The sequence below is a fragment of the Setaria italica genome, chromosome V (assembly GCF_000263155.2).
Source record: "Setaria italica strain Yugu1 chromosome V, Setaria_italica_v2.0, whole genome shotgun sequence".
Taxonomy (NCBI): Eukaryota; Viridiplantae; Streptophyta; class Magnoliopsida; order Poales; family Poaceae; genus Setaria; species Setaria italica.
Window position 1 is genome coordinate 19,307,514 of NC_028454.1, and position 22,141 is coordinate 19,329,654.

Here is a 22,141-nt window from a genome sequence, read left to right on the forward strand (position 1 = left end):
CCCTTTTTCTCGGAATGATCGCCTAGCCCGACCCCGTGGCTTAAGTTCGGATGTAAGGAAATTTCAGGAGTCTGGGTATAGTATGGTTCGCCTGAAGTCGAGTACACCGCTAAGATAGATGCTAACTAACATGGCAATGAGAAGAGTGTATCTCTCTTATGAGGACGTGTGTTGCATTATCAGCAAGAGTTACATTGGAGAATTTTTAACTTATGCGTTCCATCTGTTGGAGTACTTCTAAGATTATCATTTTAATGGAACGTTAACTGTTGCAGATGGCGCATCGCATCAGATCTGGTTCTGTGCCCGGCAGCAGCGAGCAGAGACAGGATCTTCCCCCACCCCCGCCCTCGTCTCCACTAGAGGCAATCTTAGCGCCTCAAACTGAGCTGCTGAGGCATCTTGTCCAAGGACAACAGCAGCAACCCTATGGGGGAAGAGCTCAGCAGCAGCCTCATGTTGCTCGCTATGAGGACTTCTTGGGGACACAGCCCCCTTCGTTCCAGAAGACACAAGAACCGCTCGACGCCGACGCCTGGGTTCGTACGATTGAATCCAAGTTCGAGCTCCTCACCGCCCCGTGCCCCGACCATAACAAGGCCCGGTTTGCGGCTCAACAGCTGCGTGGTTCCGCCCGGCTCTGGTGGGACCACTACCATGCTATGTTGCCGGCTGGCCATGTGGTCAGCTGGAACGAGATCAAGACCGCGTTCAAAGCGCATCACATCCCAGAAGGTCTCCTGGAGCGCAAGCTCAATGAGTTCCTGGCTCTTACCCAGGGAACCCAAGATGTCCTGCACTACGCCCAAGCTTTCAATGACTTGTGTCATTATGCCGGCTATCATGCGGACACAGATGAGAAGAAGCGGGACAGATTCCGCCGAGGACTGAGTTTGGAGCTCCGAGAGAGGTTGAACCCCATCAAGGTGGATACCTACAACGAGTTGGTCAACCTGGCCATCTCTCAAGAGGATTGCATGCAGGCTCTCAAAGCTGACCAGAAGAGAAAAGCCTCCGTGGCATTTCCGAGCCAGCCAACTCGAAGGTTCCGGATGGTTCCTCCACAAGCGCCCGGCCGACCCCAGCAGTCGGGAAGGTGGATTGCCCGACCCCCACCAGCAGCAGCACCCCGTTTTCCCAGCTTCCAACCACAGGCGTCCCGTCCAACCCCACCACCACCACCGCGTCCTGCAACTGGTAACCGCTGCTTCACCTGCGGCAATGAAGGGCATTTTGCTAAGGACTGCCCCAGGAACAGAAATCAGCAGCATGGCCAAAACCCCATGGCGAACAGAGGAAGAAGGCCCAAGGTGCAAGTTCGACAAGGACGGCTCAACTACACCAGCTTGACCGAACTCCCCGAAGGTGAGCCAGTGATGACGGGTACTTTCCTTGTCTTAAATCAAGCTGTTGTTGTGCTGTTTGATTCGGGAGCCTCTCATAGCTTCATCGGTAGTAAGGCTACAGAAAGATGTGAGCTGAGTGTCGGTCCCACTAAAGGATCATATGTGATCACCACTCCGGGAGGGAAGATAGCCTCGGATCAGATCGTTACTCTTGTACCTCTCCAGCTGGGCCAAACTCTTTTTCATGAGAACCTTATCATCCTTGACCTGGAAGGAATAGATATCATTCTTGGAATGGATTGGATGACCAGACACCAAGTGGTTCTAGATACAGCTGCCCGGACTCTCCACCTCAACTCGCCCTTTTGTGGCAGTTCTACCCTATCCTTGAAACATCCTAAATCCGCACTTCCTTGTGCGTACCCTCTATCGGAAGCCCGGCTAGGAAGCCTTCCTGTTGTCTGTGAATACCCTGACGTGTTCCCAAACGACTTGCCTGGCATGCCACCTGATAGAGATGTGGAGTTTTCCATAGAGTTGATCCCCGGCACCGCTCCGATATCTAAGATACCCTATCGGATGCCGCCTGCTGAGTTGGCCGAGTTGAAGACCCAGTTGCATGATCTGTTGGAAAAAGGCTTCATCCAACCCAGCACATCACCTTGGGGTTGCCCCGCCCTGTTTGTGAAGAAGAAGGATGGGAGTCTCCGCATGAGTGTGGACTACCGACCCCTCAATGCGGTGACCGTCAAGAACAAGTACCCACTGCCACGCATTGATGTCTTGTTTGATCAGATAGCTGAAGCAAAAGTGCTTTCCAAGATCGATCTTCATTCGGGTTATCACCAAATCAAGATCCGACCCTGCGACATACCCAAAACAGCCTTCTTCACAAGATATGGACTCTACGAGTACCTGGTCATGTCCTTTGGACTCACCAATGCACCCGCCTATTTCATGTACCTCATGAACTTGATGTTCCTGCCCGAGTTGGACAAGTGTGTAGTAGTGTTCATTGATGATATCCTCGTGTACTCGAAGAGCGAAGAAGAACATGCCAACCATCTTCGCGTAGTTCTCCAACGGCTGAGAGACCATCAACTCTATGCCAAGTTCTCCAAGTGTGAGTTCTGGTTAGATAGTGTCAAGTTTTTGGGACACACTATCTCCAAGGATGGCATAGCCGTCGACCCCAGTAAGGTACAAGAAGTCATGGACTGGAAGCCTCCTGCCTCAGTGCACCAGATCAGAAGTTTTCTTGGACTAGCAGGCTACTATCGGCGTTTCATACTGGATTTCTCCAAGATAGCTAAGCCGATGACAGAACTGCTGAAGAAGGAGGTCAGATTCGTGTGGAGCGACGAGTGTGAAGAAGCCTTCAAGACCCTGAAGCACTTGCTGACCACAGCCCCAGTTTTGGCTCACCTCGACCCCTCTAGGCCGTTTGACGTGTACTGTGACGCCTCTGGCACTGGACTTGGGTGTGTTCTTATGCAAGACAACCGAGTCATTGCCTATGCCTCATGGGCGTTACGACCTCATGAGCTGAACTACCCGACCCATGATCTTGAGTTGGCAGCAGTGATTCATGCCTTAACGATATGGAGACACTATCTGATGGGCACCCACTGCAAAATCTACACCGACCACAAGAGCCTCAAGTACATCTTCACTCAAGCCGAACTCAACATGCGCCAAAGAAGGTGGTTAGAGTTGATAAAAGACTATGACTTGGAACTTCACTATCATCCCGGCAAGGCCAATGTGGTGGCCGATGCTCTTAGTCACAAGAACTGTTGCAATTGCTTGTCGGCAACAACTTTCACCGAGACTCTGTGTCATGAGATGGGGAAACTTAGTTTGGAAATTGTTCCCCATGGAACCCTCGGCCACATCACCCTTGACTCAGTTTTGGAAGACCAAATACGGTCAGCACAAGTGGAGGATGAGGAAATAAAGCGGATCATCAGGAAGATCTTATTGAAGGATGAAGGGTATAAGCATTTTCGACAGGATAAGATTGGGAAGGTGTATTATGGAAACCGACTGGTTGTACCAGCCGACCCCGACATTAAGAAGCAAATCTTAGATGAAGCTCATCTCTCCAAGTTCTCAATCCATCCTGGCAGCAATAAGATGTACCATGATCTCCGCCAAACCTTTTGGTGGAGTGGAATGAAGTCAAAAATTGCCCGTTATGTTTCATAATGTGATACCTATCGACGTGTCAAAGCCAGCCATCTAAAGGTAGCAGGTACCCTGCAGCCCCTACCTATTCCCTCTTGGAAATGGGAAGACATCAGCATGGACTTCATAGTTGGACTGCCCCTTACATCACAGTGACATGACTCCATCTGGGTTATAGTGGACCGCCTGACCAAGACCGCCCACTTCCTTCCTGTCCGCACCACCCACACAGTCAAGCAGTATGCGGAGTTGTACCTCGACCGCATAGTTTCCCTACACGGTGTACCCAACACCATCATCTCTGATCGAGGAGTTCAGTTTGTGGCACGCTTTTGGGAACAGCTACAAGCATCCATGGGCACCAAGCTCATCCGTAGCTCAACATATCATCCTCAAACCGATGGTCAAACCGAAAGAGTCAACCAGATCCTTGAACACATGTTGAGAGCTTGTGTCATCCATTATGACAAGAATTGGGACAAGTGCTTGCCCTTGGCAGAGTTCTCCTACAACAACAGCTACCAGACCAGTTTGAAGATGGCACCGTTTGAAGCCTTATATGGCCGGAGATGTCGACACCCTTGAACTGGTCCCAAGCAGGAGAAAGACATATCTATGGCCCAGACTTAGTACCAGAAGCCGAAGAGCAAGTAAGGGTAATTCAAGCAAATCTCAAGGCTGCCCAATCTCGACAAAAGAGTTATTCCGACAGGCGAAGAAGGCCCCTACAGTTTGATATTGGTGACCATGTGTATCTTCGAGTCTCCCCGACCAAAGGAGTGCAACGGTTTGGAGTGAAAGGCAAGTTGGCTCCCCGCTACATTGGCCCTTATGAGATTGTGGAGATCTGTGGACCCGTGGCTTACCGGATCCAACTCCCAAAACAGCTATCGGCCATACACGATGTTTTTCATGTGTCTCAACTGAAGAAATGTGTCCAAGTTCCAACCGAGATCTTAGAGCCAGAGCAGCTTCAAGTAGAGCCCGACCTAACCTACGCCGAGTACCCAGACCGAGTTCTTGACCAGAAAGAGAGGCATACCCGGCGCCAAATAGTCAAAATGTATAAGATCCTCTGGAGAAACCACACGGAGGATGAAGCAACATGGGAAACAGACGAGTATCTGAACAAGCACTTCCCAGGTTTTCTGTCTCGTCAAGGAGGTAAGAACGGCACACCCTACTTTGATATCTGAATCTCGGGACGAGATTCTTTTTAAGAGGGGTAGACTGTGATGACCGGCCCCAAATCTTCCAAGTTAATCTTAATCCGAGCCCCTGATCACCTGTCTTAGCTTTCCAAGCCTAAGTGTTCAACCTCCCGACCGGTCCCGACCCTTGAGACCCAACCCCTCCCCGCTTGTCTCCAGTTCCGACCCCGCCAACCCCAACTCACCGTCGGATCCTTCTAAGTCTTTCCCAAAACGTCCATTCTATCTGACCGGTGGACCCACGAGATCTCTTTCCCCCAGATCTTCCGCGACAGGCGCACTCAAGTTGCATGCCCGCTTCAGAGTTTCCCCGCCGCGTGGCTCAACTTCTCCGACGCCCGCCGCTCCGCCTCATCTCTGGCCCGCGACCGAATGGATTCTCGCGCCCCCTTCCCCAATTGCAGCGGAAGCCTCTCTGCAACCTTTCTGCAATGCCTCGCCTCCCGCGCCCATCATCACATCACCAGATCCCGGCCGCAGAGCCCGATGTCACCCGTCTTTTCCGTCACTTCGACACAGTCGCGCCGCCTAGTCTTCGCTACCCGACGATTCCTCCTCCACCAACCCTGACCACGGCAGCGACAGCTCCTTTCCTCGCCCTGTCAGAAGCCGCCCGACAATCTGTTGCTCGCGCTCGCTCGCGTGCCGCGCTGGCTGCCTGTCTTCTCACCTGTGCATAAACCACACAGTCACCTAAGTGCAGCACTTCCATCAACTCTACCGCACGACGACGCCCGCCTCCGCCAAATTTCAACCACCGGCATACCCGCTCCTGCGCCGCCCTGACACCAGAGCCCAATGACCACTGGCGTCATCCCCGAAGTCCTGCTCCACCGCCCTCGTCGCTCAATCGCCGCCCAGGTAGAGCACTCCATTGCTTCTTCCCCGGCCTTCGCGCCGCTCCCCTTCTCACTCCCGCGCCGCTTCCCTTCCCACTTCCCAGCCGCTATAAAAGGGAATGCGCGAACCCCGCCGGAGCTCCCTTCGCCATTGCTGCCTTTCCGCCTTTCCGCTTGCTCCCTGCTCGAGCTCCCAGCGCCACACACTAAGTTCCTGAGGAACTCTCCTCTCCGCTCCACTCCGTTTCCCCAAGCCATCCAGCCGCTTGCTCCTCCGTGCTGCGTAAGAGCTCACTTGTGATCCACAAGAAGCACTGCCGCCGCCGGAGTACTGCAGGACCTAGCCGTTGTTCAAAACCTGAGCCCCTCCGCCCAGGCCTGTTTCTTCCCGACCCCAAGATTTCCTTGTAGGAAGAAGGTAAGCTGCCGACCCCTGGTCCGCCTCGTCCGACCCTTGTCCGCTTTACCCGACCCCTCTTATCCGCCCGACCCCGGTTCCGTCTCGCCCGACCCTGTCTGTTCCGCCGACCCTTCTCCGCCTCGCCTGAGGGCTCGGCTGTAACCTTTTTCTTCAAACCGAGGGTGTATGTGTAAAACTTGGGAACCCTTCAGCGTTGAGTCTGAGGATCCCTAGCACACCAACCCTCTAGTTTAAGGGTCAGATCACAAGTTCCTTTCCTCGGACCCTTACCTCTTGATCTCCACCAGCTCCCTTGAACCTTCCCACCCTCCTGCTTTTTGTCGCGAGTTTCTGGGCTCAGACTTGCAAGTGTTGCTGCTGAAATAACCGTCTATGCTAACTGATGCATTGCATTCGTGTAGAGCTGCGCCTCGCTGACGGCTTCTACGAGCTGCACCCGGCGCCAGAAGACGACGGTGTAGCTGAGCTCCTGCCCTCTAAAGCCGAAGCTGCCCCAGAAGTCGAGCAGTTCTCTTCCTCCTTGCTCGAAGGCAAGCCCCGGTTGCATGAAAACCCTGTGTTGTTTTACCAAACTTGCGCATGCCTTCTTTAACATGCTTGTGCATTTACGTATAGGAGTTGTTTGGAACCCTAGACGCATATCGTAGCTTCCCTGATCTGAACACTAGCTGTTGGACCGAGTAGCTGCTTGCTTAAATAGGAAGTGGTAAAAGTCGAGTGATTTCCTGTCACTCGCGAGTTGTAGGAGTTGGTTGTCTACCCTTCTGTTACAACTGTAAGGACGATGGACGGGGCAGGGTTTGGGTAACTCTTTGGTGGTCGGTTGATCGCCCCGTCTATCTATGAAACTTGACTAAGGCCCGACAGTGGTGGTGTTCGTGATCAAGTGTTTGAAAGTACTAACCTCATACTTAGTATGGGATGATGAAGCCTAGTACTGGATTGAACCTAAACGTGAGCGGTCGCCCCATTATTCTTGGAACGGAGTTTCCCCTGCTGGATGTCGCACGTGGTGGCATGCGTGGTCACAGAACGGCAGAGGCCGGGTCTGTGGAACCTTGCACCAAAGGAAATGGGCCCAATACGGGTTAGGGGATTGATGGGGAAGGCCGACACAGGAAGCGACCTCCGGGTGCGTGGATGTCGTGAGGTTAGGTTCACCATGCATGGTTAAAGAACTCGAATCGATTCGTCTGCCTCTCACAGTTTGAGACTGCTTGATCACTATGTCACCCTGAGTAAATGAGGAATCTGATGATGACATGGTTTTGGTTATATATACATACCTTGGTTGGTTTTATGATTGCTTAGAATAGGTTGCAAAACCTAGACCGGTTAATGAACTTAGAATCGGAGCTAAAACTTGAAAATAGGGTTTTATTTAGTGCTTTTGGCAAACAAAATCTTCAGCCAAAAAGCCTTGCATGTCTAGAAGTGTGGAGTAGCTTTACTCCTGTCGGTTAAGTCTTGTTGAGCTTAGTAGCTCAGCCTTGTTGTGGCTCCTGCTTTTCAGGTGAAGTTGCTGCTCCTGACCCTTCTCCCGCTGGCACTTGGCCGCCCCAGCTCCCTCCGAGTTGGACGGTCGAGTGGGATCCCTCCTCGGATGGTGAGAAGAGGGATCAGTGATGTCCCGGCTGGCCTCACCAGGGACGTCCGACCCTGACGTTTTGCTTCCGCTAGTGGTTTTACCTTCTGTTGTCTTTCTTGAAAACCTTGTAAAACTCTGATGTTTATTTCCTAACCAAAATAAGTGGTTAAGTTGTTAACTCGGTGGACTTGTTGTATTCTCTAGAACCGCTCACCTTCGTGTGGGTCTGCTAAAATGGTCCTGTTCAAGTGGTTAAATCGGAGGAAATCCGACGGCACTTCGTGTTTACTCGGCTTAGGCATGAGCATCGCGTATCAGGTGGCTAAATCATGTTTAACCAAGTAGATCCGAAGTGGATCCGCCACACACTCTTTAAAGGAGGAGGCAGCTCTTATACCATGTAGAATTGATAGGAATAGCTTACCCTTGAGGGGTGCCGGTATGCTTCATTATATAGGCCGGTGAGAGACCAGCAAAGATAGGATACAAAGCAATCTCCTAGTAGGAGATGTTTACATGAGATAGTACATGAGAAGGACTCTAAGTCCGTATTCTATACAATTACTTCTACAGCACCAATGTATGTGCTCCAACTCACCAACCCCTCTTTTAATTTACTAGCAAGATGCCCGTGTGTTGCTACGGTGAAATATTAATTATATTTTCTAAAAGTTATGCATATTTTTTATTTCTTCTACTATATTTTTATTACACTTAATGGATTATCAATGGAATTTTGACTTGAAAACTTCTTTTCTACTCAAAAACTTGTTACATTCTTTGTTAAACAAGTGATTGCTAAAAAGAAAATAGATACAACCACAAATAAGCCAAAAAATGTTTCTAGTAAAAATTTTTTACCTACAAGACAGTTGATTCTCCGAAATAACTAGAAATAACTAAAATTAACGTGCTTCTTGAAAACAATCAAATAGTAACCTAAGTGGTAGGCTTCCTTTATAGGAAGCTTGATGTTGTAGGTTCAAATCCCATTGGTGCCTATATTTTTGGTTTTGAGGTTCTACTTGTGGTCCTTTCCTCCTTTTCCCTCACAGTTCAGGCAGGTGCGGTTGTTCGGGCGTTTTTTCCTTTCCACGCAGTTCGGGCGTGTAGGGCGATTTCTGGTCGGTTCTTTAGCTGGGACTCCGGTTTTGCATGATTTTACTCCAATTCTGCACCCCGTGAACGAGTTCTCAATGATTTCGGTTGACGAACGAAGAAAATTGGGTAGAAGCATTACTTGCTTTAATATTAGGTAGAGATAAACATATAAGCTCTGTTTGGATCCACTATCTAAAGTTTAGCTGGCTAAATTTAGTCATTTTGGATCAAACAGGACCTAGCTAAACTTTAGCTGTAGCTAAAGATCTTTAGCTGGTTAAACCCAGCTAAACCGTTAAAAAACCAAATTGCCCTCCTCGCACCTACCCACCTCGATCAGTCCCCCCGAGCCTCCGCGGGGGAGGGGGGTGCATTGCCGCCGCTCCCGGGGCTGCTGACGCCCTTGGGGGAGGTGGAGGAGCGGAGGCCGAGCGCCTTCTTCATCTTGCTAGCGGCGGCGGAGGTGAGGGAGCGCCGAAGCGAGGTGGAGGAGGTCGGGGATGCCGGGGTTGCCGCACCCGACGCGGACTATGGGATGTAGGTGAGCGGCTTCCCACCCATGGTGCGGGACGCCGCGACCAGGACCTCGTAGGCGGCCTCCCGGAGGTCGGCGACCGAGAGCGGGACTTTGAGGTCCGAGAACAGCGAGGGGAGCGCTGAGGAGGAGTAAGCTGTCGTCATGGCGGGCGAGAGGAAGCTGTTGGAGGAGGAGGAGTGGGACGAGTCCCGGCAGAACTCACGGAACAAGCGAGCCATCGCGGCGGCGGCGACGGTAGCCTCTCGGCTTGCCTTTCTCTCTCCCCCCTGTCGGCCTCTCTCCCTCGCGTGCTAGGTCCCGCTCTCTCTCTACCCCCCACACTGCATCGCCCCTCCGTCGCTCCATCCGCCCGCCGCCCCTCCATCGTCGGGTCCGAGCTCCTCCTATCCCGCCACTCGCCGCCCTCGTCGATGGGTTGCAGCAAGAAGGAGGCTCGCTGCCCTCACCGCCCCCCACACCATGCCGCCCCTCCGCCGCTCCACCCGCCCGCCGCCGGGTCCGAGCTCCTCCTATCCCGCTGCTCGCCACCCTCCTTCTAACCCCTCCCTTCCCTCCTTTTTCCACCCGAGCCCACCTCCCCCCTCTCTTCAGAATTTGGAATGAGGGTTGATTCCATGAAAGTTGAGGAACTTTTTTGCAAAATAATCATGACGTACGGAAAAAAACTGAGTAGAAACTTTACTTGCTTTAATATTAAGGTAGAGATTCGGGGTTCACAACCTGACCACCTGATATGACGAGAATGGCATGTGATTCCGGGAGCATGATCGATGGGCCTATGTGCACGAGCAAAAAAAGGCAACCATCACTTCACCAGGTAACGGCAATGCACAAAACAAATGTGGCTTGCAGAAGCTTAGAAAATAGGCAGGAAGAATTCCTTTGGACAGCCTCGTATTCTCTCGATCTGAAAACAACTTGGATCCGTGGGACATTTGGGTTAATTGTAGCTTTATTTCGTGCTTTTGTCTTGCATGGCAGCATGTTACTCCATCCATTTCAAATTACTATTCGTTTTAGCTTTTCTAAATACATAACTTTTGATATGCATTCACATATATATTTATGTCTAGATACATAACAATAACAATAGTAATTTGAGACGAAAGTCTAGAAAAATGCTTGAAGCCTCCCCTCTCTCATTGGACTTAGAACTTTAAACGATGGGCAGGACTGAAAATTAGGGTGTGTTTGGTTTGGAGACGAGATGGGATGGGTTGGTCATGTCCCAATTTTTTGGGATGGGATCGTCCCGACTCGTGTTTGGTTGAGAAGGATGAGTTCATCCCTATATTTTGTTTGGTTGGAGGTACTAAAGTAGATGGGACGACCACCGTTTTCAGCTTCTGTTAGCTACCGTCAGCGGGCCCCACCTGTTATTGTCATGAGTACATCTTCTTTCTCCATGTGATAGCAGCTAGCTAGGGAGCTCCGGTGTGGCGGAACACCTCGGATTAACTCAACTAAAGCACGGTTAAGTCGCCTAACACGCGAATCTCATGCTTTAATCAAGTTAACTCGACGATCCGTTGGATTTCATCCGATTAAAGCACTTAAACAAGACTAAGTTAGCATAGCTCACACGAAGGTGAGTGGTTCCAGAGAATACAACAGATCAAAAACTTAGTCCAATGATTCATTACACACTGGTTCAAAATTAGAGTTTTACAAGGTTCAAAAGCAATGGAAAGATGAAATAGCGGAAGCTAGCACCGGGGGTCGGATGTCCCTGATGAGGCCGATCAGGACATCAATGATCCCGCTCCTCGCCGTCCGAGGAGGGACCCCACTCGACCGTCCACCCAGGAGGAAGCTGGGGCGGCCAAGTGCCAACAACAGCGAACTCAGAAGCTTCAACTTCACCTGAAAAGAGATGCCACAAATAAGGCTAAGCTTCTAAGCTCAACAAGACTTAACCGATAGGTGGGAAAACTACTCCACCACTTCTAGACATGCAAGACTCTTTGGCTGAGGGGTTTTGTTTGCCAAAAAGTAACTATGTTAGGTCCTTACTTCCAAAGTTTTAGCTCCGATTCTAAGTTCATTAACCAGTCTACATTGGAAGCTTATGCTAAGCAAGCATAGTTTCCACAACAAGTGTAGAACAAGCATCGAGTTCATCTCATCATCATGTTCCATCTTTATTCAGTGTAGCATAGTGATCAAGCAGTCTCAAACTGTGAGAGACAGACGAATCGATTCAAGTTCCTTAATCATGCATGGTGAACCTAACCTCACAACATCCGCGCACCACTGAGGGTCGCTTCCTGTGTCGGCCATCCCCATCAATCCCCTGACCCGTGTCGGGCCACATCTCTTGGTGCAAGGTTCCACAGACCCGGCCTTTGCCGTTCCGTGACCACACTTGCCACCACATGCGGCTGCAGGGGAACTCCGTTCCAGAGACAGTGGATCGAACCGCTCATGTCTAGGTTCAATCAGGTACTAGGCTTCCCCATCCCATAATGGGTATGAGATTAGTACTTTCAAACACTTGATCACGAACACCACCACTGTCGGACCTTAAATAGATTCAAGTAAACAGACGGGGCGATCAGCCCACCACCAAAAGAGTTCACCAAGCCCTGCCCCGTCCATCGTCCTTATAGTTGTAACCAGAAGGAGAACAACCAACTCCTATAACTTGCGAGTGATAGGAAATCACTCGACTTCTGCCGAGCCCTATTAAGCATTGCAACTACTTGGACTCAATAGACTAGTGTTCAGATCAAGGGAACTAAGTCATGCATCTATGGTTTCAAACAACTCCTATAATGTAAATGCACATACATATGAAGGAAGGCATGTGCAAGTTTAGAAAGTTGGGTTCATGCTCCGGGGCTTGCCTTCGAGCGGGGTGGAGGCGAACTGGTCCTCGGCAGGTTCTGCTTCAGCTCCTGCGGTCGGCGGCTCAGCTACTGCTCCGTCTTCTGGTGCTGGATGCAGTTCGTATGCACCGTCGGCGAGATTTAGCTCTACATGGAAGTGTAATGCAGGGTTAAACATTTAGATGGTTATATCAACAACACTTGCACGTTTTAGCTCAGACACTTGTAGCAAAGCTGCAGGAAAGGTGTGGAGGAGTCTGACTTCAGTTGGTGGAGAACAGGATAAAAGGGTCGGATTGGGAGAAACTTACGGTCTGACCCTTAGACTTAAGGAATAACTGTACCGGGATCCTCAGACTTAACACAGAGAAGTCCCCAAAATTTTACACAGATACCCTCGGGTCAAAGAAAAAGATACAGCCGAGCCCTCGGGCGAGGCGGATAAGGGTCGGCGAAATATACAGGGTCAGGCGAGACAGAAAAAGGGGTTGGGCAAACTGGAAAGGGGGTCAGCAGCTTACCTTCAGGCCTACTGGTGAAGTCTTGGGGTTGGGAAGGAACAGACTTAGGCGGAAGGACTAAGGCGCTAAGGCTTGGACGGCGGCGAGGTTCGACGGTGCTCCGGCGGCGGCGGGGCTTCTTGTGGACAACAAGCAAGCTCTAGCACCGTGCGAAGGAACAGGTGGCTGGTGGGTTGGGGAGAAGCGGGTTTGAGTGGAGAGGGGAACTTTCTCAAGAACTTAAGCGGCAGTGCTCAAGTGCGAGCAGAGTATGGTGCGACGAAGCAGCGATGGTGAAGGAAACTCCGGTAGGGGCTCTGGTACTCCATTTTATAGCTGCGCGGAAGAGAGAGAGTTTGAGCAGCGCGAAGATTGGGAAGAAAAAGGATGGAGTGCTCTGCCTTGGTGGCGATTGAGCGGTGATGGGCGGCAAAGCAGAGCTTCGGGGACAGGTCTTTGGTCATTGGGCACTGGGGATAAAGCCGGCGCAGGCGCGATTTTGCCGGGATTAAGAGTTGGCGAGGGCGAGCAGGGTCTGGTCGCGTCAAGCGGCAGATTGTGGGCGGCGACTTGACTGGCATGTGACAGGAAGGAAGGCACTGCAAGCGAGGTCGTAGCAGGCAAGGTGACAGGGCGAGCGGCGGCACGAGTAAAAGCAGAACAGCGGCTTGTCAGGGCACATTACTGGCAAGGTGGAAAAAGGAGCTGTCTCTGCCGGAACTGTGGTTAGTGAGGGCGGTATCGTCGTGGAGCGCGCGCGTGGGCGGCGCGACTGTGGAGAGGTGGAAAAGCCGGAAAGCATCAGGGGGCGCGGCCGGGGATCCGGGCGAGGTGATAGGTGCGGGGTGCGAGGCGGTCTGGCGTGGCAGCGGCAAAACCTCTGCCACGGCAGCGACAGGGCGCCTTGGCACGGCCGACGAGGGTGCAAGCGAGATGAGGCGAGGCAGAAAGGGCTGCAGGGGCTTCCACGCGCGATTGGGAGGGAGGCGCGCTGATCTATCTTGTCGCAGCTGGTGACTGGGCGAGGCGGCGCGCGTCGGAGAGGTGGAGCCACGCGGCGGGAAAGCTCTGAAGCGGAGCGCATGCTACTCTGGCGCGTTTGACTCGAGAGATTCGTGGGATCTGGTTTTGGGTCCACCTTCCAGACTCTGGCTCTCCCACAGCTCTAAGATTTTGGAGGAACACCGGTTTTTTTTGGACTTAGAGAGAACTGGCAGTTTGGCTGGGTTTCAGGGGTCGGGGCTGAGAACCGGACTCTAGGAGATCAAGCTCAAGAAAGGCTGAGTCAACTGGATTAGGGACTCATCTTAAGATTAACTTGGCTGATTAAACCAAGGTCGTTACAGTCGGCCCCACCGGTCCCCGGCCTCGGACCCCGGCCGCGCTGCCTGATGGCCTGCCCCGTCAGCCTTGTGCCTCAACCGCGCCGCCTGGGGACCCAGCCGCTCCGGCCTTGTGGCCCGTCCCCAGAGCTCGTCGTCCTGCGACCAGCGGGAGCTCGCTGCACCGCACGGGGAGGTTGCCACGCTGGCCCTTGGCACCAGCCGTGCTGCCTAGGGAGCATGCCGCTCATGGAGCTCCGGCCCCGCCGATCGCTGGCCTCGAACCCCAGCCACGCTACCTGAGGACCTGCCCCCACTGGCCTTGTGCCCCGGTCGAGCCGCTTGGGGACCCAACCGCACCGGCCTCGTGCCCTGGTCCCGGAGCTCATTGTCCCACGACCGGCGGCGAAGCTCCCGCTCGCCCGGCCGGCGACGCAGCGGCCGCCCGAGCTCGTCAGCCGCAATGGAGAGGCACGGCGTCAAAGCGGGATGACCCCGTCCGCTCGATTTGGAGGGATGGGGTTGTCCTGCATATTAGAGGAATATTCCTATAAGGGGATGATCCTATCCCACTTGACTCCCATCCAAACACTCCTAAAATTGGACCATCCCGCTCCGTCCCGTCCCGTACTTGAACCAAACGTACCCTTACTTGATCTCCTTGCTGGATCTAGTTTCTACAGCTATACTAGTTTAATGGCCTTTCCCGAATTTGCATGAAGACGTCAGTCAGAATTTGACCTCAAAGCTAGTACCTTTTAGGCTCAGATACATGCAGCCCTTGCATTTTAAAATCCGCCAACCATAAAATTGAAAGTTACCATCCCTGGACATTTGTTTATTCGATCAGATCGCTGCCTTCGATTTGCTTGACCGCGTCTGTTGATCTCATGCTAGCGGCTGTCTTTGGCTACATGCTTCTGTTAAAAAAAATGAACCGTACTGGGGTCGGTTCCGTCGTGCTATTAGTTAAATAGAAAAACCCACTAGTGACAATCATTGCTCATAAATCAATATTAAACTCAGCTTCTTTTGCTATATATTAGTAGATCTTTGTCCCTACTTATACTAGTTTATGTTTGTGATCTTGGAAATGAGTTGGATGCTTAATGACGCAACAATGGCAACCTCTATCCTCCAAGAACCACGGTGGCTCTATTGGCCAGTGCCTACTTTTGAAGGAAAAAAAACAGGTGGGAGTGATTTTTCTATCAGAAAGAAACTTATTAGTGGATACGGCATTTTTTTATTATATTTCAGAAAGCAACAAACTGCTGCCGATATTCGCGACCTTTACTTTAATTTGTTATTCCTCATGCCTTTGTGCTTCTTATGCTCAAATTATTCTGAACAATCCTTTTATGTAGAATAGTTCGTTATATATGGTTCCTTTTCCATAAAGTTCTACCATACTAAAAAGCAAAGTGAATTTCGTCTTAGCATGCTAAATGCGTGTAGCTCGCCTAATTAAAGATTTATTTCCATATTCTCATTTCCACTCTAATTTCACCATCTGTTGGGTGACGACCCCATTCCAAATTTTAATACTAGTGGTTTTGTTGGAAACCGTTTTTCGAGGTATTGTATTGTGAAGCTCCATAAACATAATGTATAGGTGTTTTGAAACAACTTTACGGGTGTTAAAATAAAATATTTAAATAGAAGGACTCCAAGAATGTAAGTCCTAAAAACCGGAGAATGTTACACAGTTTTGTTCATGTCTGCGTGAAGTCCTTTTCCCAGATAATATAACTTATTATCACAACGAGAATGATACGATGATACGGAAGCGAAATATAGGAGTGTATAAATACACCGAGCTGCGTTCAAAATTCACAAGCAATCAGTAGTCTTAGCTCTGTGCTTACAGAGTGGCCATGCAAAGGAATTATGGAATGTGGGTTGGGTTATGGAAGAAAATGTGGGTTGCTCGTCCCTTCTAAGGTAAGAAGGTAACAGTGTTTGTATGGAAAATTGTTAAGAATGGAATGCCGAGCAAATAAATACCACCGGCATCTGAAAGCAGGAGAGCGGCTATGAGCTATGTGAAAATCACAGGGAAGACAGCTTTCATGCGGTCATTACTTGCCCACATGCGCGAGCATTGCGCCAAGAGCTCAGGAAGCATTTGTCACTGCCAGCAAAAGAAGACCTAGTATACACAGGATCAGAGTGGTTGCTTGTACTCTTGGACAGGTATGATCACTGCTTCGAATTTTCTTATGCTAATATGGAGATGTTGGAATGTTAGGAATGGAGTTATGCAAGCTGGGGAGCAAATTTCAATTCCTGGGTCGGTGGTGTTCTTGACGAGATACATAGACGCTCTGTTCCAAACCCGAAGCCCGACAGAACTCCCTGTTGAGGATGAGCGAGAAAAGACTCGACCCATGTCGAGGAAGGTGAATGCTCCCAAGAAATGATCTCCTCCGTCAGAAGGCAGGCTCAAGATTAATGTTGATGGCGTTTTTATTAAGGAGACGGGAGCAACGACAGTTGGAATTACTATTAGAGACCAATTGAGTAAGGCATTGATTTGGCGATGGCTGCAACATTGTAGGGATGCAGAGGAGGCAGAAGCACTTGCTGACTAGCTACAAAGTGGCCGGAGTATGATATGGTATTGGGAGCGAACTGCTCAAGGGTGATCGAAATGCTCAAGTTGGATGGAGTGAACAGGTCCTTGGTGGCGTCCGTATGTCCTACATGAAAGTCAGCAGCAGCTTGAACTTTGCCGAGGTTCGGAGAGATCAAAATAAGGTTGCGCACGAGTTAGCTCATCTAACCTTGCGTTCGAACTAGTGTTGTGTTTCCTTTTCCCATGTTTTTGAGTGTGTTAATATACTCTTTTGTGATGATACTTCTTAAGTAACAAAGCTCTCTCCGTTCGGAAAAAAAAAAGTAGTCTCAGCTCTGGGTGAGCAAAGCAAACATGCTTGGAGAGTAGGTTGACCTTTCGAAAGTTCTTACACATTTCAGCTCGTGATCATCTAACTTTTTTTTCCTGAGATAAATCAGCGGTCTTCCCCTCCAAAGCATCCTTTGACCAGTCGCGTGGCTGCACAGCTTATCCAGCACACCATGGGCCTACCTTTTCTCCCTTCTCCTCCCCTGGCCGCCGCCCGCCCGCAGCAGCGCCTCTTCCTCCCCCAGCTGCCTGCTCTGCTCTGCTTCCCCTCGTCCATCCCAATCACCGCCGCCAACCCCCCTTGACAACCCTATCCCTCACTCCACCACCCACCCCACCCTCACGGCCTCACCCACTCTTCCCCATCTGCCTCCCTCCCTCCCGCTCCGCCTCCCATGTCCCGCCCCCATCTCCTCCCGCTCCTCCTCTTCGCCCTCCTCCTCCGCCCCATTCCGCTCCGATCCCAGCCCGCCGCCCCCTCCCCCTCGCCGCCGCAATGCGCGCTCAACTTCACCGCGCTGCGCCCCTTCCTCGCGCCACCGCTGCCCGCCGATGACGCCTCCCGCTGCGGGCTCGCCACGCAGTCCGTCACCTTCCTCCTCTCGCTCCACCTCGCCGCCACCTCCTCTTTCGTGCTCCCATCCGGCGCCTCCTCATGCCTGGGCCCACTTCGCACCGCGCTGCCAATCCCGGTCCGGGCCTCCGCCTGCGGCCTCTAGGGCCTAGAGACCGTCCTCGCCTCCCCGGGATGCGGCAACGTCTCCACGCTCGCCGACTTAGACGCGCGCGTCCCGCCCTCCGCGCGCCAGGACATCGGCGCCAGCTGCAACCGGGACCTCTCCGCCGTCCCCGACTGCACCGCCTGCACCACCGCGCTCAGCAAGGCCGCCGCGGCGTACCTCCTGCCTGGATCCCCCGGCGCCGGGAACAACAGCGTCACCGGGTGCGTCCAGTACCCGCCCATCTACGCCGGCGCCAAGGCGAGCCCGCGCGGGCCCGCCGACCTGGCCACGGCCTACTGCCTATTCCTACTCAAGGCCAACCCTCCTCAATCCCAAAGCTCCGGCGCCGCCCCATGGATTTACGGCGTCGCGTTCGGCTCCCTCGCGGCGGTGCTACTTCTCGCCGCTGCCGCGGGATCCTTCTTCATCGTGAGGCGGAGGCGGGCGCGAGCAGCCGCCGCCTCCCTGGCGGCGGACACCAGGAGCAAGCGTTCGCAGGCCATGGAGTCCATCAGCGCCAGCACCACGCTCGTCAAGTTCAGCTACGACGAGATCAAGGCCGCCACGGACGGCTTCTCCAGGGAGAGCATCATCGGCCGCGGCGGCTTCGGGAACGTCTACAAGGGAGTGCTGCGCGACGGTGCCGAGGTGGCGGTCAAGCGATTCAAGAACTGCTCCGCGGCCGGGGATGCCGCCTTCGCGCACGAGGTGGAGGTCGTGGCCAGCGTGCGTCACGTCAACCTGGTCGCTCTCCGCGGGTACTGCATCGCCACCACGCAGAGAGAGGGACACCAGCGGATGATCGTCTGCGACCTCATGCATAATGGCAGCCTCCACGACCATCTGTTCGGCGCCGGAGAGTGCCAGATGGCGTGGCCAGTGAGGCAGAGGATTGCCGTTGGGATGGCACGGGGCCTGGCCTACCTGCACCGTGGTGCGCAGCCGGCCATTATTCACAGGGATATCAAAGCAAGCAATATCTTACTTGATGATGAATTTGAGGCCAAGGTAGCTGATTTTGGACTGGCCAAGTTTGCGCCTGAGGGAATGACACATGTGAGCACAAGGGTTGCTGGAACACTGGGTTATGTGGCCCCAGAGTATGCACTGTATGGCCAATTGACTGAGAAGAGTGATGTCTATAGCTTTGGGGTTGTACTTCTTGAGCTTCTGAGTGGAAAGAGGGCGTTCATTTCTCTCAGCGAGGGCCAGAGCTTTGTGCTCACTGATTGGGCTTGGTCTTTGGTGAGGAGGGGGAAGACAGTGGAGGTGATCCAAGAAGGAATGATTGAGCCTGGTCCAACTGAGGTTATGGAGAAGTATGTCCTTGTCGGTGCACTCTGCACACATCCCCAGCTGCACGCAAGACCAACAATGGAGCAGGCACTGAAGATACTTGAGGCTGATTCTGCACCAAGTCCGTTAATTATTCCGGAGAGGCCAATCCCTGTTGTTGCAAACCTGGCTGAGATTGAGAGGTCAGCCAGCAGCAGTGGCTCAGGTCAGCTGTTCAGCCCCTCTGGTTTCCGATCTTTTATTCATGCAAATGAGGACGCTGCTCTGGCGTCTCCAAATGAAACATGACTGTAGCCCATTAGTGAAAGGTATTGCTAGAATTCACTGCAGGAAACTGTTGGATTACATACTCCAGGCAACTGTTGTATATAGCAATTTTAGTTTTGCTCCCACACAGGAAAAGTAAGGTTCTTGTGTGACAGTTGAATTCATTGAAACATTTTTAGTGATGTTTTTCCATTCCTGTATATTTAGCTTTCAACCTGCAGTAACTGTTTATCCGGATTCTGGATATGGAGGTTAACAAATTCGAACTCAAAACATCTCCCCTGATAAATTAGATTCATAACTTGCTGAATCTCATTGTGCTTTGAAGTTGAAAGCTAACTCAGTTCTAGATGGTGTGAATTTTTTTTTCAATAAGGAAGCTTTATTAAATTTCAAGAGCATTACATCAAGTTGATACAAAGTCCTGAAAAACACTTCCGACCTCTGCATAGTGGGATGCACATAGCCTAAAAAAAGGGAAAACTTATCCCAAACACTAATGACAATCAATCTCTAGACTAGACCGCCACCCATACGCCTGGGTAAATAACTCCTTGGCAACCAGCGCCAATCGTAGTGATGCCGCAACAACCAAGTCCTGTGAAGCCAACCTCTGTAAAATAGCCCACGTACGGAGCCAATATATAGTCGAAAAGATAACCTGCAATGGAGAAGATGGTGTGAGTTAGTACATATCATTTGGATGGAAGAGCAAGGAAATCTTCTGGATAGATGATGCCATCAACTTCTGTGTGTACTGGATGCCCAGCTTCTCGCGGTGGACTAGTTAGAGTGTTGAACTCCAGGAGTCATGGGAACTCCCTCCTGACCTGGGTTCGAAGCGCGGCACCTTCTTATAACAATGCCCAAGGGGAGTCTCCCCCGTGGGTCGAGTTTTTTTATATGTATACTGTATTTCATTTAGATGCCGTAAGGAGGAATCATAAACTTAAAAATCAGACCCTGCATATCGGTTATGTTGTTTTTATCTGTCTCAAGGTTTTTATTTACACTGCCAAGAAAAATACCAGAGGAACTGCTTTTGGTCCTTTGATCTTTATTCCTCGGGGACACAAGAAGCGGGATGACTCTAGGCCTGTAGGGTTGTTATTATTAGCAACACCAATATTCTCTGATGTAAGATTTTGAAGGCACAATATCTGATATATGTATCTACCACCAAGGTCAATGAGTTAACCAAACAAAAGTAGAAATATCATCATGGAGTTAATGTTAAGCGTAACCATTAGCTGTTACATATTTACTAACATAGTAATCAAAATATTGTTGGGGTAATCATTGACAGCGAGCTCATTAATACTTGAGTGATAGTTCGCTCTAGTCAAACTGAGTTACATATATCATATCTAGATCATTTGCTTCTTTCTCATGGATGGTTCTCGATCCTGAGATCCAGTTAAATGTTTATCTGTATTATATATATCTAGCACTTTCTACGCACTAAGTTGGTTACAGCTGAGCATTCTGAATGCTACTGAAGTTTTTGTAGATCTGAAGGAAGAGCTGCTGTATAGATAGATAGTGTAGCTCAGCAAATAGCTAGCATACCTTTTTAAGGAAGGATCTCGATCTTCCTAAGAACACATGCCTTACACTAAGTGTTAACCATCTCACTTCCTGCTTGTCTGACCATGAAAAAAATTTATATTGTCCTAAGTGATCCTATGAAACAATCGCACATGTAAGGTATAAAAGTTAAATTTATATTGTCCCATGTGGCATCACTGACCATGAAAAAAATAACCATGAAATTCGTATGTGCCACTATGTGTGTCGGGTCCATCAGTCCAACACTCCAACCTCAAGTGCACGAGAGCAGCTTGGTGCTGTAGTATGATTGCCAGCCACTGTACTGCTTTCATATCCCACTGGAGCAGGCAAGCTATTCATTCTGGATGTTTAGGGGACCCATGTAACAAGAAATGCCCAGATAGTGGTCGATTTGGTTGGTTCTATAATTGAAACGATGGCACATGGCAGCAAAGCAAGTATTTGAAAGCCTGAAAACCTTACCTGAACTTCGTAAGTCATACTAACTTCAATAACTTAGCAGTAGTAACATTTATTGATAAATGGAACATAGTAAACAGCATGTTTAGATGAACAGGATAAGTTCAATGCAAGGAAAACATATCTTAACTATAAGGCATATATGAACTGAACCTTGAGCAGCAACACACATAACTGTGTTTAAGTCCATACACAGACATGCCATGACATACAAACTAGATGCTATAGCATCTTATCCTGAAGTTCAATGAAGCTTTCATTATTCTTTTAAGAACATTTCCTATATGAAATGTCCTATTAAAGCTTCAGTGGGGCTTGTTCATCCCTTCTAGTGCTCCCGTTGGTACCTCCTAATCTTGTTCAGTTTAGCATTGCCATGCTTCAAAGATGGTGGAAATACTGAAGGGGCTCCAGAGGAGAACATTAAGCCGCTATGACCATGGCCTACATGGATGGCGGTTCATCTTTGGGCACATATGCTCCTGGTCCTGGATCTGGCTGAGACCCAGTTGCACTACTAGGTGCTGGAGTCTGGAATGCTGACGAGGAAGACCCAAGCTCTTCTTTAGGATTTGCTATGTTCTGCCGCATTGCAGCAATGGCTTGTAGGCGTTCAAACTGTAGGAAGAATGATGAATAACAAGTGTTAGCTCAATGCTGATGTAAGGAATACTGAGGTGCATAACATGAACAGATTGAACTGCAGTTTGTTAGTAAAGGCTATATATTGGCAGGTGATCTACGTAATGGTTGAGATATGAGGGGGGGGGGGGGGGGGGGGGGCGGGGGGGGGGGGGGCAAAAATAAAACCTTCAAGGTTTCCAAAAATTTTTTTTTCCCATTTTACCTTTTGACCCCCTTTTCCCCCGGGAAATATTTTTTGGGGGGGGGCTACCCCAAAAAATGGGGGGGCCTCCCCGGGGGTTTTTGGGGCCCATTTTTTAAAAAAGGCCCCAAACCCCCAAGTTTTTTTTTTATAAAAAGACAGGATTTAAAACCCCTTTCTCCTGTTTGGCAATTGAAAAAAAAAAAATTT

General features: G+C 50.6%; 2 protein-coding genes across 2 annotated transcripts in view; one reads left to right on the plus strand and one right to left on the minus strand.

The window, feature by feature from the left end:
• Positions 1–16,989: 16,989 nt before the first annotated feature.
• Positions 16,990–19,334, plus strand: LOC101766540 (probable LRR receptor-like serine/threonine-protein kinase RKF3). The gene is given in 1 exon segment (XM_012845972.2): positions 16,990–19,334. A coding segment is annotated over 1 exon segment (1,911 nt). The 5' UTR covers positions 16,990–17,184; the 3' UTR covers positions 19,096–19,334.
• The window catches only part of LOC101767359 (homeobox-leucine zipper protein HDG4), a 6,317-nt gene continuing 3,170 nt past the window's right edge, over positions 18,995–22,141 (minus strand). The window contains exon 3 of the mRNA XM_022826271.1: positions 18,995–21,723. Within this exon, the coding sequence (XP_022682006.1) occupies positions 21,550–21,723 (174 nt within the window). The 3' untranslated portion in view covers positions 18,995–21,549. The remainder of the gene's footprint in view (positions 21,724–22,141) is intronic.